The sequence below is a fragment of the Chelon labrosus genome, assembly GCF_963514085.1.
Source record: "Chelon labrosus genome assembly, chromosome: 5".
NCBI classification, from domain to species: domain Eukaryota; kingdom Metazoa; phylum Chordata; class Actinopteri; order Mugiliformes; family Mugilidae; genus Chelon; species Chelon labrosus.
In genome coordinates, this window is record NC_140341.1 from 23,543,101 (window position 1) to 23,562,472 (window position 19,372).

The 19,372-nt window shown below is 40.3% G+C and overlaps 1 protein-coding gene across 1 annotated transcript in view; it reads right to left on the minus strand.

Annotated features, from left to right (window-relative positions):
* The window catches only part of lrp1bb (low density lipoprotein receptor-related protein 1Bb), a gene marked incomplete at its 5' end in the record, with an annotated part of 267,322 nt that overhangs the window by 185,310 nt on the left and 62,640 nt on the right, over positions 1-19,372 (minus strand). The window contains one exon of the mRNA XM_084544895.1: positions 5,145-5,267. Within this exon, the coding sequence (XP_084401021.1) occupies positions 5,145-5,267 (123 nt within the window). The remainder of the gene's footprint in view (positions 1-5,144; positions 5,268-19,372) is intronic.

Sequence of the window (19,372 nt, forward strand, 5' to 3'; positions counted from 1 at the left end):
AGATGGAGTGATTACATCTCCCTGACCGAGCCAGAGCAGGGAGGAGTAAGGCCATGACTGGCACCAACATTTATATCTAGACGACAGGAGCTTGATTTATTACCTTGCCTTTTTTTCTTAAGATAATAAATTCCTCCATATAATGCCCAAAATAAGCCAATAAACCAACACGAGGCTGAATTTCCTGTCCCTTTATTCCAACTCAGTGAACATCATTTTATATAAAGGAATTTTTTTTAATCACAGGTTATTGCAGTCCTTGCTATCATTTAAGAAGGCAGGGCGCATTTCAATCCCATCTCCTGTTTGTAGGGCAAAGCTGATCTAATTCCCCTTTCTATCAATACATAATCCATTCTAATGAGCTCTGCCAATTTCCTGAGATGAATATGTAAGGTCTTTTTTTTTTTTTTTTTCTGCAGGCATAGTAAATAAAATGGCGCCAACATTAATTCAAGTGATAATTAATTGCCTTTTGGAGATTACATGACTTGGCCCAGAGCAACTGCGTAGAGGCTATATTGTATTATATTTAAAACACTCCTCACACGGGGACAGTGAGAGATCATAGGTGAGAGAAAGCAATCAAAAAGGAGATCACATATCTGGGAAATGGAACAGCCAACAGGGCAGGAGCAGTTTTACATATAGGAAAATAATGAACTGGCTCCACAGCTTGCACGTTTGTTTTTCAGGTTGAAATCGGTTGAAATTTACAGCATTTCTAGGGTTCTTTCTAATATTTGGCTCAGAGTCAGAAATGTGGGAGTCAGAATACAAATAAATAGCCGATGCTGATAGAGGGAAGGGTGATATTGTGGCTAAAATCACTTGATCCCATAACGCAACTGGATGATATTCTTCATTGGACTTACTCCGTACCGTCATTTTCTAACACAGACTTTTTTTCTGAACTTGCAAAAAGCTCTCTCCCCAGAAGACATCTTGCCAGTGTTTTTAAGCAGATCTCCTCATAATAAACAAACTGTAAATAAAGCGCCTGTGTGTAAAATACTTGGAGTGGCCCTTTATAGGGACCACTTACTCCTCTAAACACTCCTACGCAGTCTTTCATGGGAATTACTCTGGCACACAGGATGGGATGTTTGTGGCCTTACAAGGCAATAAGCCAAGTGCGAGATATTGAAGGTAGAATGATATACGTAGCAATGAGCAGAACCTATAGCAACTCGCTTTCTCAGAGAATAAAATCTCAGGGAAGAGATGCAGCAATTTTTTGGCACAATATACTTTTTCTTTGTAGTCTTGAGGAAAGATTATCCATTCTCCCCATCTCCTTTTCTATACCTCGTCTCCTGTCCAGGGTCACAGGGTTGTGTTGCTTCATCTCAGCATGCACAAAGGTTGTGAAGCACACCACCACTCCACTGAATTTCTACATTAGAGAGCATGCTAGCAGAACATGTTACCAGCTGGTGTGTGACGTTATTATGTAATTTTGACATAAGCTATGAGACATCCGTCTTTCTCTGCAACATGCACTGCAATCCACAAGTACTTGATATATGACCTCTTGCATGCAAAGGCATTATTAATTATTGTGCACTGCGGACAATTTATGCACAGATGTCACTGCCAAAACTATAAAGTCCTAATTATATCCAATAACTCACACTGATGAGGAACCTGGACTGCATGTTAATAATTCGGCGTTGTCTTTTTTTGTCTGTGGTAGACTGCGTGACAGTGACAGCCTCATCATGATTTACAAAGGCTCATTCAGCTCATGATAATATAAAACTGCCGCTCTGTTCCTGCATTAGAGGAAATTTACGTCCCAGAAGTGTGTAAATAATAATACCCAGGAGTATACATGCCACAACCAATTCTGACGTGAAGGACGAATGAAGGTTTACTGCAGTCGGATGTGTGGAGCAGATTTCTTCACTGTATAATGTAGTGTTTGCAGGAGTCCCAGTACTGCACACCAAGTGACACACCAAGCTGACAGTGGCAGGGCCTTGGTCAGCATCTGTGGCCCTAGTTTTAGTCCCACACCATTGAGACTAGTTGGGCTCCTTGAACCAACTTTTCAGCTGATTTGACATGTTGAATTCCCTGGGAGAGTGTTTACCTTTTTACACAGGCATGGAAAGTATGTGCCAGCTGGCTGTCTGGCTGTAGTCCTGGTGATGTGTTCAAGTGCAGCTTTCTGGCCCAGTCACAGGCAACGTAAGCTGACTTCAGGGTTGGCCTTTGTTGCCGCTGAACTACCAGTTCAGCTGTTCCGAGTTTGGTGCGTATACTTTTGGAGCAATGTGTGATTGCTATGGTGTGGGTTTGTTTATTTGTCTGTCCAATCATAGATTGTCCTCTCTAGAGACATCCTGTAAATTTTCAGTGTATAAAATAGGATGATATGGTTCCATTTATCATAATGTACTAGACACAGTGCACTGAACAGAGAGAATATAGTAAACACTGACCTATCATTTCTGTCAAATGGATTTCTATAAACATCTAGAATTTAATTTTAATTAAGCTAAAGGGTAACATAGTAAGAGCATTTCAAGTAAAACAACTTTAACAACTTGTGAAAACTTAAATCTCGATTTTTATTTGTTTCTCAGTGTCACGGGCAATCTTTTTATCATTTTATTTTTTGGCACATGAGCTGAAGACAAAATTTGATTCAAAAACCAAAATGCCAGACCTTACAAGGCTCCAATGCACATTATGAAGAAAATATTGTGCATAATTTTCAAAAAATATATAGTCTAAATAAGATAAAGCACCAGCGGCAGGCAGGGTCTGGAGAATATCCAGACTCAGATGCTGTTCAGTGCTCAGTTCTCATCAATAAAGTGAACTTTCAGACCCACGCTGGACTGCATAGTTCTGCTGGTATATAGATCGGCTGCTATGTAGTAAAACAACACTTTCTGCAGCCGCACAGCTAATGTCTCATGTGTTTTGACATTTAAACTGGGCATTGCTACCTCTGCAAAATATTTGTGGTCCGACAGTTCATACTTGGGATCGATTGTTTTCAACAAACTAACAAACCCAGGCTCTTTGAGAGTGTGAAGTGGTACCATGATTTTAACAATATACAGCATGCCAGCACATCTGTAATTTCCCTTCACTGGCAAATGACTTGTCATACAGGGTAATTGGAAAATACTTTTTCTGTGGCTATTTCAAAGAGAAACACATACACCAATTAGGCATAACATTATGACCACCTTCCTAATATTGTGTAGGTCTCCCTTGTGCCTGCAAAACAGTTGTGACTCATCAGAGAATGGACATGGGCCTTCTGAGGGTGTCCTGTGGTGTTTGGCAACATAATGTTGTTAGTGGGGGCCTTTGGGTCCTATGGGTTGAAGGGAGGGGCCTCTGTGGATCATCCCACAGATACTTGATCAGTTTGGGATCTAGTGAATTTGGAGGCCAGGTCAACACCTTGTGTTGTTCTTCATGTTTTTTGAGTTGTTCCCAAAGTATTTTTGTGTGTGTGTGTCTGTGTCAGGCTGCATCCTGCTGGGGATGGCTGCTGCCATCAAGGAGTGTCATTGTTATGGGGTGGGGGTGCCTGGTCTGGTCCAGGTGGGTGCTACATGTCTGTTCCCAGCAGAACATTGTATTGTCGCAAGTTGGTCAATGTTATTTACTTCTCCTGTCAGTGGTCATAACATTATGTCTGATCAGTGAAGTTGCCATTACACTGCAGGCTTTAGCTTCAGTCGCTAGACTAAGTTTATCACTCTGCTATTTGTAACTCTAATAGACTGTTACAGACTTTACACATGGTTTGTTCCACATAGACCTTGGAAAACAAAACCATTATTATATCACTGAGTTAACATGACTACATTATTCTGACATTATTCTATTATCTTCAGCTGCCTGGGTGTCGATTACTAAAGCTAGTTGTAGACCTGCATAGTTCAGACAAGCAGGAGTCTCCAAGGAAACTGCACTATTGCTAAACAAGACTTGGTTTTGAGATTTCGATTTTTCACATCGTCCATAAATGAAAGTTTAAACTGATCAAGTTAATTTGATAAACCTCCCAGCCCTAACCTGAACTATGCAGTGCCAAGAGGAGCAGCACACTCTGGGTCAGACGTGAGGAACATGACACAAGTTTATCACACATTAGACCCCTCTCACCCTGGAGGGTATGAGGTGAGAGCCACATGCACACATACACACACTGAGTCTTGTCTTCCCTCCTAAGTTAGTATACGTTAAGTCACACATACAACCTGTGTCTATGTGTGGCATTAATGCACTTTGTTAATCCACATAAGTTCATCTGTGCAGTTCATTTTCCATTTAAAAACAGTTCCTTCTTTATTTAAAACCAGACGTTTTACATATTTTTTTATATTTTGTATATTTTATAATGTTCTTATTTCTTGCTTATACTTACATTTGTTTATTGAACTACTCACCAAGACAAATTCCTTGTGTGTGTGAGCATAAATATGATTCAGATTCAGATTCCAGTTCACACACAGCCTGCAAGTCTTCAGACTGGGGTAGCAGTCAGATAATACCCTCTAAGGCACAAAAGTCCTGACATTGCAGAGTCAAGTTTTGTGCAGAATCTTAAAAGTGAAAGATTACAACGTAACATTTAAATTCTGTCAGCATAGAAAACAGCAGCACAGGCCAACCTGAAGGTGTATCATTTACAATATACATATACCCCCCCCCCCCGTTCTGACTTTTTCCTGATGGAATCTGCAAGTTATAAAAGGTCCACATAAAATGTTGAAACCATTCCTGCAACACACACCCAAGATCCTACCTTTCAGCTGGATGCCAGGTGGGGGTACGCTCAGAGTTTAACCAGAGTATTTTGAAGCACACTACTTCGTCTGTAGCCTGCTTTCAAAGCAGCACCAAACAAGCGAGTGAGTTTTATGTCTTCAAAATGACCACAGTAGCTGTTCTCTGTGACAGAGAAAGTCACAGACTTCTAACGCGTTTTAAGCCTAGAGGAGGGGATCTTTGATACAGGAAAGTTCCCTCTTTGGTGGAATATCACTTAATGCATGTTAGTAGCAGTATGTAAACTATAAAGGTAACAGTTGCTGTCAGATGAGGCGTCATGGCAGAATTCCAAACGACAGTGTTGTATTAGTGAGGAATGGATGGAATGGGTGACTTACAAACGTGATCGTTTTCATCCGAGTCATCGGGGCAGTCGGGCTCACCATCACAGAGCCAGGCCTCGGGGATGCAGGTTTGGTGGTTGTGACAGTGAAACTCCCCCACATCACATAAGATGGCTTCTGGAGGATGGCGTGAGGAGAGGGGTGGAGAAAGAGACAGAAAAGATGCAGCATGAGGTGATGGTACTGTGTAGACTCACCACATGTTTCAGCAGAAAACATGACTGGATGTGCACTTGAAGAAGAGAGTGAGTGAGGAGGGCGGCCATTAGAATCACATGCAGCAATGGCTTTGGTGACGAGGTATTTTTGTGAGCAAAGTTATTATCATCAACGCGTTGACTTGAGTGAACCAGAGACAAAGCCAAGATTTTTCGAGTGGCTACAGCAATAACAAGTCCTTTCTCATTTCTCTTGCAAACCATAATTCTCTATTAGAAGTGGAGGCCACACTTTCCTTTCCATAAAAAAAGGCTCTGCCCAGGCATTGCAAATGTGACAGCTACTCTCCTCTAACAAAGACACGATGTCCTTTGCGACTGCACAAACTATTACAAAGCAGTTTGCCAAGTTTCTTCTTATCCGTTTGCCTTCTCGGCGTTGTGCTTTGATTTGATGGTGGAACAGAAGGACTTCAGTGAAAGCCCAGTCAACTAAAAAGTCATCATCGCCTTTCAATATAGCAATCATCCATCAAAGCGTTGACACGTTTCCTGCCGGTAGCTGTCACAGAACTCAGCTCGATCACACCGCAGAGTGACACGAGCGTTTGCTAAAGATTCGACACCGCAATGTGACCTGGTGCGACTTCTCCTCAGCGCAGAGCACAAGCGGTGATTTGTTTCCAAGCTTAACCCATAGACAATCAGACAGGCTCTAAGTCCCCCTCCTACTCGTTCTCTCTATCTCCATCTTTTTCCCGGTGTGTTCCTAACCCATTAGTGGTGGGAGTGGAGCAAGTGGGAGATCAGGTCTGCGGCGTTTGAACAGTGGGAGCGATAATTCTACGCTCTGCCGCTCCCTGCCCCGGCACCCTCCAGCAAATTCACTACCCAGGGACAAATCTGAAAAGGTCAAACATCTCATCCATTCTGCCTCTTCTATTCCCACTGATGCAATATATCTGAAATCTTACAATTTAAATCAAGGTCCCCTCTGAAATATTCAAAGTCTCTTTCTCTCTCTCTCTCTCTCTTTTTTAATGGGAACATTCTTAAAAATGCACATGAAAGTCATCAAACCTTTAAAGAAAAAAAAATGAGTGTCCTGTTGAGCAAACTGGTCCATATTTTTTTTTCCTCTGAACAGTAAAACAGCACCGACATAAAAAAAAAAAAACATCTTGCAGAATATTTATCAAAATCTGATTTGAAACAGAAACGCACAACAATTTGTAATGCCAAGACTCTTGGCAGCAGTCAGATTGGCTCCTTTTAACCAGCAAGAGATAATCACATGCAATAAACATCACTTGGGCACCAGGCTCGATGTACTGCGCATGATTTGACGGTTGAAATAAAATATATTAAGGGTCACAAAATATTAGAACATGAATTACTACCCAGAACTAATGGTTTTACATTTCATTTAACATTGAAAACCAAGTAGTTTGTTCTAACGCTGCAGAAAATATCTGTATTCACACCACAAATAATCCATATAATAGCAAAGTATGCCGACTGTTTTATTTACGAAAAAATAGCAAAGCATCAATAAGCACACGCTGGGCTTGAGGTTGGCAGAGGCATGCCAAGTTTACTGGAGTCTCTAAAGGGATGTCTCCACCGCCTTTAAAGTTGAATTGATTACCATTGAAAAGCAGAGGGATGGTGACAGGAGGGCCACTTCCTCAGCTAGTGAAGGAAGCCATGAAAGAAGCCATCCACGGACCGCAGAGCAGCCCAGTTACCTACTGATGTTCTACCTCCTTTCATGCCATTTCATCTTCAAAGCTGAAGGGCCAAGTATGAGCAAAGCAAATGACCTCTTGTGTCAATTCATCTTTGCCTTCTTCTTTTTTAAACAGCCTCTCCTTGACGGGTTGCGGTGTCCCTGCAGCTGTCAGGGGGCTATAGTAGGAAAGAGACACAATGACAGAAAACACTTTTGTTTTTCCATATACTGCTGTATGTGCGCGAGAAAGATACATTGAAGTGCAGTACTGCAGCATCATATAAGTTTCAGATAATTCTGAACAAACATCAAAGAAGTGGTGATGGCGGGAACGGCAAATAAAAAAAAGGCAACAGCCGCCTTCTGTAAGTGGAAAAACACCCAAACTGGTTCTATTACCATAACAGTGGGAAACACACAGTGGCACTCAGTCGGGCACATTATCATGAGCTTCATTCCTGACACCCAACAGCCACCACTGGCACAACATAGTGGCTCATTAAAGCCACTGAGCCTTTGAAATGTGCCAGATTTTCAGAGGAACAAAGAGTTACTTGGAGGCAGGCAGGAGACAGGGAAGATGGTTTGCAAACATGCCGATGGAAAAATGGCCAGCTGTCTTTGCGGGATATATTTTTATCAAGTCTTTTTGTTGAGATCTACGAATACGTGCAATTTACTAAACATTCCCATTGTACTGTAACATGAATGTACAGGCAACACAACTAATCTCTTCATCCTGCATTTTGCGGTGAGGTACCCACTGTCCTACTTGCTCTGTTTTATTAAACTCTGAATTACATGACAGCTTAGGTCCTTATTTATCTCTCTAAACAATATTATGCTCCAATGAGGTAAGCTACAAACCACTAAGACCTTGCAATCCCCTGAATTGCACCAGACACACAGTTCACAATAAGGCACACTGGATAAGTCTTAAGCTACGGGTCTATACAAACAAAAGCTGTGCAGTACACGGCTCAAAGAGGTGCATTAAATATCAGCTTTGTTGCACAGCTAAATGGAGCAGATCTGAGAAAACACTTCAGTCAAGAAACTGCTTCTTAAAGAAGGTATCTGCAGCTCATCCAACTTTCCCCGCTCCACAAAAAAGCGGTGTGTGAACCTGACAGGGCCGTGATAGTCCATTAAACCTGTGTATGTTGGATTCAGTGTGCTCAAGGTCACACAGCAGCTAAACACCGCATGAACATGTGCAAGAATAGACAAACATTACTTGGTGGAATATTCTGGTCAAAGACACATGTTTTGGAAAAGGTTGACAGATAAGCCAAGACACTATGATCACAAACAAATTAAGTGATTACCCTGTAACAGTAGCTCATGTCATGGTCTGGAACACATTAGATGTAAGGTGAACTGTCTGGGAGAAAGCGACAGGTGTGAAGACTTGAGTGACTTTGTGCCAAATCATAATGGGCAGGAGTCTGCGTTGGAGCATCTCCAAAACAGCAATGAAAGGTGCTGCCAGTAAGCATTCTTGAGTACATATCTACAGTGTAACTGTCCAAGGAGAAACAAACCCTGAGCTACAGTGAGGGTTAAGGGGCAGGTACTGGAAAACGCTGAATGTCTGAAACTTGCAGCTTTCAAGTCCATGTTATTTGTTTAAACCTGGTATTAACGTTAAACCCGAGTGATCCGGCCTCAAGGGAGCTTTAAAATTTTTATTTAAAATGCTTCTCCACATGTGTCGTGAGTGACCATCTGTGTTCTGATCACAGTTCTGCAGTTAATCTGTATCTAAATAAACACATATTTAGGGCAAAGTACTGTGCAAATAGTCGACTGCCGTTTCAGTACGTTAACGAACGACGTTATTTACACAGGAATGTCACTTATTATTGAAAAAAAAAAAAAAAAAAAAAAAAAAAAACGGTAGCTCAACTCCACATACATCAACATGGACACATGACTAATTAAGCAGGCCCAATATATTTTTAAGACGAATTCCATACAGGCATCCCAAATTTCTATTTTTTTATTTGTTCATTTATTTTTGAGATTTATTTAACAGTTTACTAATCTAACAGGTACAAGGCCATGCGTTATTAAAAGGTTCTCCCCACTTATAAATACATAACACTGTTTTCTCTGAATGAATGAGGCAGAGTGCATGATGTGTTCACACTACAAAGGAATGTGATCACAAAACTACCCACTTGAGACTGTATCGACAATTAGACATGTTAATACTAGGTCTGATCAGCGCGGTAGAGTCCATGCTTTAGCTGAACTGAGCTGGCGGCACGCAAGGAACAGGGATACAGTATTCGGCCAGGGTGGTCATAATGTTTTAGCTAAACAGTGTCCTCCACTTATAAAGGTTTCACAAGTTACTGAGGACAAGTGTAATAGGGCGCAGAAACTCAAACGTTCTTAAAGAGTTTCCGTCGACTCGTGAACACACACGCACACACTTGACGCATATCCACATGCACGTAGATTAGTGATTTTAAACCCTCTCACAGTCAAATCACACTTCCTGTGTCCTGGCCAGCTGCAGGTCATATACATTATGGATGAGCACCGGGCTAAGAGCCAAACTAAGCAGGTTATTAAGTGTAACAACAGTATAATGCAGCCTCTCCTTTAATCTTCATCTCTTTAATATGCCAAAAAGATGCAATGTTGTGTGTTGCATCTCAATAACGCCTCACACCTGCATAATGAATCTTTATTACAAGCGTTTCTCTGGAAGTGACATACGCCATGTGCTATTTAGACTTAAATGCCATCCCCGTCAAGTCTGATCAGCATATGAGGACTTAGAGTACCGTGACTCTGCTCACTGATGAGCGATTGCAGAATGTCACAACACTTCTGGACGCGTACCCGCAGTTATATGTGTACATCCGCTCTGTAGCACCTTGATCATGGGAGTTCTTTTCTTTTAAGAATTTCTTCGAAAACCACTGAGAATACTCGGGATGGGAGTTGTGTTAGATTAAAACAAAAGAAATTAATGATGCACTAAGAGAGAGAAATAATTGTGTTTACAGAATCTGAGGTTTAACACAAGTGGCTCCAGGAAACATCAGCTCGTACCCACTGCCATGCCCCCATGGCAACACTGAACAACTCAGCATTCTAGCCGCAAAATGAGGGAGAAATCAATGCCGTTAAAGCTTTGGGACCTTCATTAGATACTGCCTGACCTTCACCACAGAGCAAGGTCACTTTTATTTTCCCCAACAACAGCAGGGGCATGTCAACACATCATTAAAAGGGAGCATTATTTGAGAAGTTTCAGAAGACAATCGTGCAATCGCCTCCCACTCTTTGGCATGAATCCCTGCCCCAGTAAACAATGAATGATTCATGAGACTGATCTTAAGCTGTGTGCTCTTTATTACCCTTTCATTCCACATGCAAGGGAATGCATTAAAGCACATTACATTGACAAAGATACAGATACGTTATATGAGGGATTTCTACATGAATGAAGAACTGACAGTAAAGTTACAACTTGAACAGACTGAGCAGGTTAATCCCTGTTGTCCAGTTTATTAAAACGACGGCGGATTTTTCATTTTAATGACGGCGGATTTGCATCTAAAAAATGCAGAACTGCCAAGTAAAATCACTCCGTCATTCTCATTAAATGCTTAGCTGTTTCCTTCTCTTTTCTACCGAGTTCCCCCTCTCATTATTTTGTGTCACCTCTCAGAACAAGCCTGGCTGAGTGTGTAAGCACTCCACTTTACAACCGAGCTGGGAGCAAACACCTTAAACTCATTACTGATAAGACCTATAAATAGAAGTGGCTGCTTTAGTGTTATGCCAGTGAACTAACTGGAAGAATCTGGTGTTTTGGACCTGTAATTCTAATGCTTCATTTTATTTTTTTGTTGGAACAAATATTTGCTCATGGAAGAAAGCCTCTTTTCATACATGGGTGGTTTTGCATTAACTGCATAGTGGGGAATAATCAAAGAAGTGGAACTCCTCTGGCGTAAAAGTTTCCTTAAATGTTCTTTTTTTTTTTTTTAACCATTGCTGTTTATGGACATTAGTATTCTACTATCAGAATAATAGTCCAATCACAATAAAAGGAAATCACCTCAATTCAAACAGACTTGTCCACAGAGTAGAAGGAAGGTAGTAATCGCTAAATAGGAAAATAATAGCACCTGTTAATCATGAAATTTTCTTTCTTATTGCACTGAATACATTCTTTCAGGGTTCATGTTTGCACCATGTGGGGTAATCATATCAGGTGACGTGACCAGTTTTCAGTGGGCACACAATCACAGCAGTAGCAAAGAAAGTGTTTGACAGGTGTACAAAGCCGGAAATTGATGTGGGTAATGGTGCTGAAAAGGCGGGTTCATTTTGGTCATCGTCTGCTATAGAATGAATTCAAAGCTGCCAGAGTTGTGGAGGAAAAAAGGTTCTCCTGTTATATTTCAAGCAAATTCAACACTTTCAGCAGAAAGTTAAAAAAAAGTTGTGCTCTGATTGATGTTTTGGGGCGTGTAAAGCTTAACAGATCACTGTATTTATCATTCATGAAAACAGTTCATTTGGAATATCTAATCAGAGGGATCCACTGGGTTGAAGAAATGTTATCCACGCAAACGTAGACATTGTAAACCACATTATCTCAGAGCATGTAGGTTTTATTGAGCCATAAGGAGTGTCAGGACTGCGACAGGTTCATACAGGTCCAGTGAAAAACAGTGATCAACACCGACAGTTGACCCGCGTGGTGTTATGGTTCAGTAATTGCATTTCTCACAGTTCTCTTTCACTTAAATGAAGCCTCAAGTGCGCTATACGCATCCCAGTTCCAGTACATAAACAGATTTTTTCAATCATTTTTACATTTTAACAATTTGAAAAGTGTTATCTTACAGTTCTAATTGGTTTAGGGCAGACATTTAAATGCTGCAAGCTTATTCATAACATCAAGATATGAAAGTTATGTGTTATAATTGCCCGTGAGGATTCTAAATGCCTTCCACTGTTCGTGAACCAAGCTCGCTCACACCTGATCTGATTGAGGTGGCAGGTAAATGTGTAGCTCTTAATTGGATCAGATGTTCAAGTCTGCAGTGCGTACAGCGGAAATGTGCAGATAAGTGGGTCTCGAGGACTGGGCTGATTAACAGTGGTATTGAGCATATTTAAGAAATGATTACCAGATGGGTCTGCATGTCGGTGGAACCAAATGACAGGGAGAAGCAAACTTGTTGAATTTGAGGACTTGGTTAATTTATTACACCAGTTAACTTCACCCTGGCTCCTGTTTTCTTAGCGTTCACCGTTACAGTGCTTCAACACTGTAGAATTCCTTCTGAGGTCCAACTCAAGTTCAGCTGTTTAATAACACAAACACAGACGCATCCAAAGTGTGATCAAAGCACTTCTTGACAACGAGGAGACGTTCTGTGTTTCAAGATGTGTACAACACTTCAGTTACACGTATTTAAATTGCAGCACTTCAGCGATGACTGTCATTTTGATTCTTCAGTCACACCGCTCAAATCCACCTTGTTTACCCTGCTGGCTGCTGTTCACCTTGCTGTTCTGAAGAACAGCACGTAACCCCTTGTGATTGACAGTTCTGCTCGTACAGTATGCCTGAATGAAAACTACTGTGCATCTGAAATCATAAGCAAATCATATTTCTCACTTCTTAACGCAGTTTACTGTACAAGCAGAAACCTAAAAATATTAGACAGATTTGTGCTATCTCTGACTTCCAGTACCAAAGACTTCTGTGTTTATAACTTGTGTTGACAGGCTTTTGCTATTTGTGATGCCAGCCGAGAAATCAGAGCCTAAAGAAATCCGCAACCCTCTGCAATTAAAAGTAGACCGACAAACATTTTTTATCTTGCAAACACTGCATGTTTACAGAATTTTCAATAACTTCCTTATCAGTTAAATAGTCAACGTGGGAGACAACTACCACCACTGTGAACATATTTGAAATTAAAACCAACAAATCCGTTTTGTGCATCTTGTTTGCCACATTTCCTGCGGCACATTTCCGACCAGGAGCTGTGTATTTCAACACCGAGGTTTAGACACGTGATAAATTACTGTGCACGTTAAAACCTGCAACTTGTGGTTTGGAACAAGGTGCAAAAAAACTGTTCCAAATTTTGACCCTATACTCAAGTACATTGGAAACCTTATGGCTACCATGGTTAGAATGATCAAAAAGAGTGTTTAAATAATTTGCATATAGTATTTATATTAGTTACATTTTATTTTGGGACCTTTTCACACAGGACAACCCACATAAGCAATAGCCAGCTGGAAGCTGACAGACTGTTTCTGGCTCATACTGCATGCACACAGAAACCACGACTAGACAATGAAAGTCATTTTCTCCAGACGCTCATGGCAAACTGCTTAAAATGAGCCATCAACCAGCAGGAGTGAAACTTTGTCTTCCTCAAGCTGGCTTTTGTAGTTTACCCCAAAAATGAGAAACAGTAATTTCTGTATGGCTACTAGTGATAGAGACAGAAAACAAATGCACACAGGGAAAGAATCAAGCAGATTATCATGCAATAGCCACTTGAGTGGTTTGTGAATCTATTTCATTATTGTATATTCATGTAACTATTTACAAATGTCAATTAGAGGGTAGTCTGCATGAGGGGAAAGTCTTCAGACGTATTAATAATCTGACAACAATCAATGAAACCTCCTTTGACCACATATTTTAAGTTCTCAGCATCAGTTTCCCAATCCAAATGCCACTGAAAACAACTATAACCTGCTTTATTGATGAAGCAGTAATGAAGAAATATCCCACATCTGTGCATTAAATGACTTTAAGGTATGGACACGCCAAACCGACCTCAAGGAATCAATGGCAAACAAAGGCCGTGTTGCCTGTGTCTCAGCCAAAAATTGAAACTTCGACACAACGCAAAGACTACAGCCAATGGTGAGCTGACATATATACATATATATATATATATAAATATATATATATGCTCTATGTCTGCATGAAAGGAAGTAACCGGTCCCAAGTAGGTGGCAGTAGTCTGTATTCTTTATTTATAAAGAGAAGCTGGAATTCGGGCTAGGGAGCTGGGAGGAGCTACAATGTATTCCTTCTAGATGATCATGTGGTTTTGACAATATTTGTGTATGTGAATGTTAAGATAAAGATGTCTCTGTGTTTGCCCTTTAAATTTGACTGAAGCAACCAACTGGCAGCTTGGTGTGTCACAGCCCTTATGGTGCATTCACATTACGGGCGACAAAAGCTACAACTCAGTCAGCTTTGCTAGTGACACTGTCGCTAACTTGATGGCGAAATGTCAGCAAAAAGCTCGGGCTGAGGCCAGTTAAACTTGAAGTGAAAAGTTAAAAGAGTTGGATGTCAGCTTGTCGTTTGACATCTCTGGCTTCCACTGAAAACATATCGTAGCTTGTGTGAACGCACTATTAGCAAATATCTGAAAATAGGGCAATGTACATGAAGATCGTTATAGTTCCTAAACTTTACCTCCAGCTTGGATCCAGTCTCTGCACCTTAAGCCTATGGACTCATTATATAATTGTGACTTCTAACAGATAAAATACTAAATGTATCAGCCAAACATATATGGACATACGTGTGTAGTTCTGAATACATAACATTTTTATTAGCCCTATGAATGTATATTTCAAAATGTCAAGTGCAGTAGTTGTCTTTCTGCCATGCAGGTTATATGTAATTCAAATTTAATTATTTATAAATACATGCAAAGCTGTGGAATCCTAAAATCCTTAAGATCTGGGCATTGCCTTTCTTTATTGTTCCTGACTCATTAAATAAAGCAGTGAACCTGCTCACTGGGGCAACACTGTACACCTTGGACAGATTGAACTGTGGCCTCTCAGTTTGAGCAAATAAAATACAATATGCTTGAGGCTGATAAGACCACTGAGGTGAATAGTAACACACACTCCTCTAAGAAGTCACTTAGCACATTTCTAAGGGCACTGAACTGTCCGCTGGTTTGACTGTACCCTATGTATGTGAATTTCATTTGCATGAGAATGTGTCATTATCCTGCCAATAATAGAAAAGTACAGTCCCCCAAGCCTCCCCTCTCCTGGCCCCCTTTCCATGCTCCATCCAAGGTCACCTAATCACTGTGTTCCTTCAAAGACCTCCATCTTAACCAGCTGCAGTGTGAGGGATTTATGCCCCACTCCATGTCATGATTACCAATCAGGTGGAGTAATAGCTGCTTAAGCAGACAGGGTTTTTGTCATCACCGAGGGGTGAAGTGCCAGTCAAGGTTTTCACCGAGTCTGTGGGCCATGTCAGTGCCTTGGGTGTATTCTCCAGATTAAACAGCATTACTGGAGTGGAGTGAAAGCTGTTATGGTGAGGGATCACATCCTGCCTGGCCCCCTCCACTGTACCTCTGCAGACGCGAGTCAACCGTTATCTAACGACTCCATACCCTCCTTCAAACAGCGAAATGGCTTACCTCATTTAAAAAATATTTAAGACACAAAGTTGCATCACTATGTTAGGCTTACCTAGTTCAACTACAACATAGTATAAACCCTAACAAAGTAAACATCTTATTATTAAATTCTTCCAGAACAAAGATCATTTAAATTTGACAAGGCCATAGAGACAGGCAAGAAGAATCCAATAACGAGGCAACGCTCCCACATTACAGAGAACTGTTAGAAAAACAAAAACAAATGATAATGGCACAAAATAAGGACGATTTTGTTTAGATTTCCTTCCTTAATCACCCTCTGGAGCTGATTTTAATCAAATATAAGCACTGAATTCATCAGGCTGTAAGCATACTTGTTTACATCTTCATGGCACTCTTCAGAAGCAGTAATCAAGGAGCTAAAACATGAGAGATAAATGACTAAATGAGACTGAGCAGCAGGATTTTCTCAAAGACTGATGTGCCATCTGGTACACTTTTGATATTTATCCAGCGATTCTCATATCTGATGGATATGGTTGACTGATAGGTCCACAGCACCTTAACCTATTCCCTTTTCTCTTTTCATAATATTATAATAAGAGGGGGGTCAAGCAAGACGTGTTAAATCAAATGATAGAAAAAAAACCTAAGGGGATATCACGAGCTAAATTATGATTTTATGCAGAACAGTTTTTCATCTGAATGTCCCGTAAAGCACCCCTCAAACCTTGAGATTCTGTTCCTGTTGCTCTACAGTGATGGTTAATATGTATGAAGCCCACCACAGCACTACAGTGAGAAGGCGGGCTCTTGAAGAATGTGGCATTGTGGCTGATGACAGCCTCACTAAATCTGCTGCTTCGCTAAATCCGTCAGCACGGGGCCAGTAATACACAGATAGATAGATTTCCATCAATTTTCAAATCATCCTATAGAAAGTGACACTGAAAGAAGCAGAGGGTTTGAACATAAAGTACTGGTAATTATCTGCAGATCTTCAAAATCATTGACATGCTGGTTTGGTCATATATAGATGGTCCCTCTTTCTCAGCCTTTCAGGAGCCTGTGGACAGTATTACAGACTTCCTATGGTCAGAATGAATACACTGTTCATTGTCCATGAATGTAAACATACTTTAAGATATGGACAATAACCAGACAAAAGGCCAAAATCAGCAGTTGGTTTTACTGTCTATATGGTGTAGTAAACCACTTCGCATTGCTAATGTGACATTTCTGTCTCATTGCTTGCCGCTGGACCATGTGATTAAGATGGACTTGCCCTTTATATAAGGTCCGCCACTTTACTCCTCAGTGAATTCTGCAAAGTTGCACAGCTGGGAGTCGGCTTACACAGATCTGATTAGCTTCGTTCCATTAGAAACGGGGAAACACGTCTCTTCCAATGCTGCTCACAACGCAAACCAGCCTTACGAGCCACGATAGCAGTGTGACTGTTTATACTGTGATATGAACCAAGGACTAAAGCAAATGCTGCCCAGGAGCTGTATTGCACTGATTTCATGCACAAAAGCAAAATTAGCCAAACAGATGTAGACCATCTTATACATTGTCATGACAATGACAACTGCATCGCTAAAATAGAATAGTTTAGATTGTTTTCACTAAATTAAATGATATGTAAATAGCCTAGAAATGTGAATTATAATACGGTGTTTGCAGAAAAGGATAAATACTTTTTTAGCCTTTGAACAGTTGCAGACAGTAATATGTCCATCCAATGCATCCTTTACTATTCTGTATAATTTGGCCTCCTGTAAGTTTAAAGTTTACTGAATGTAGTTCAGGGAGCATTACATAACCAAACTACTGGAGGTGTAAATAATTTCCTGTATCACGGACATGCAGTCCACTACATAATCCAGGCCGACAGCCCACTCTGAGGTTACGATGATGTGACTGCTATTGATCGACTACAGTGCCAATGTACAGTATGAGGATATTTTGAGCAACAACATATTATTTCTTAAATTTAACCTTTTCTCCTGATGGACCCGACACAACCTACCTCACAATTATTTTACAGCAAGTATTTCTGTCATAAAACATCACTTAATGGAGAATTTCAAACTACACAAGACCTTACACAAGTTTAACTAGGGCAATTTACAGTATTCATCCATTCACTCTAATTTCTTGTTTGCACATTACATTAGCTCTCATTGTTAACACTGAAGTTAAAAAAGGGGGAAGGGTTAAATAGCACTGTGGAGGGCAAAAAATATGCCTTTTTTTTTTACCCATTTTCCAAACAGAGCAGGAACAGTTCAGATTATCATGGGATTACTGGGTCCTCAGTAAAACCCGTGCGATGAGCAATTCTGTAACTCGGCTGTATAAAATCGAAAAATAATACAGGGGTAATTTTGACACTGCACAGCCAAAAAGATGGCCGACTGTGGTTTGTAACACACCTACAACCATACTCTGTGTGGTGATTTTATGACAATGTAAATTACATATTACTTTATTAATATACGAAGAGAAAAACATAGATTTTTGTTGACCTTAACTCAGTCTACTGTTTGGGTTTTGTCTGTGTTGCCTTGTCCGTGGTAGTAAGTTATCCAGTGCACAAATGGTTAGAAAATAAAGTGTAAAAGAACCATCTTGTTATTCACCTTTGTTTGGAAGAGAAAATGAGGGCAGAATTACAGAAAATTACAACCTGAATGTCCATGTAAACATCCTTCATATCCCAGGATTCCACTAGCTGCAGCTACCCTGTAACCACGTAGAGGCATAACGAGTAAGTGGTTTACATTACTATCAAACCTTACACAGCACTTAGAAATCAACAAAGATTCAACAAAAACTTGAGAACAAATACTGGTGTCAAAAGTATTTAAATGACAATTGTGTGTATGTGTTAATTTTTTTGTTACTTTCCTTCCTTTCTCTAACAATACATAAGGACTGTTGGTTATGTTTAATTACTACTGTGAATTAACCAATTATCTACATTTACAATAGATTCTAAAGGTAAAGGTGTTTACACATTTTGCAGACCTGTACATATCAATTATGTATTAACATGTCACTGCATAAAAATGTGGGTGTATTGTGTATTTGCCGCAGGGACTAAAGCTAATGAGGGTAAAGAAATGATAAGAAACACATATTACTTGTTAAACAAAGCTGAGAACAGAGTGCTTCTCAGCATCTCAGCCTGAAGCAAAGATTAATCTGACTCCGTTAACACATCCTAAACGAGGAAATATCTAAATTCATCTCCAAAGCTGTGGGACAGGAAGACCAGCCCTTTTGCCCCACAGATACGTAATGAGATTTTTCTTACAGGCCTATATGCAAGACCTTGTGGAATCTTGAATAAACCAAGAATACAAAAGGCAATTCCAGGCATTTGTAGTTTTGATCATAACCCTGTGATCACTCATTACCCATTTCCAGTATTTTTACAAATTTGCCATCGCTATTCTGAGAACAAGATGAAACATTCATAGAAATACACATTTATTGGCATCTATTGTTGTCAGAATTGGCAGGGCTCTTTGCAACAGTTTTACAACAAGCACGCATTATTATTATTATTTTTAAATCCTCAGGTTATGCCCACATTTCCAAGGGGACACTGAATCTGAGGCAAAAGCTAAGATGGACAGAGGACAATAAAGCGATGGACCTGAAGGGTGCATTTGCCCTTTAACTTTGCATAAAGGTCACACATTAAAATGGAAATTATTTTTCAAAGAGGGGCTCTGAATATCACAGCTTTGGGGATTTTATGTAAGCCTACAGCGTGCAAGTTTGATCGGGCCTTGACACAGAGATGCAGTAGAATGTTGGCGGTGTCTTTTTTCTGATTTCATGGAATGCTCAAAAACACAGATTCCTTCACAACAGCTTTTCAAT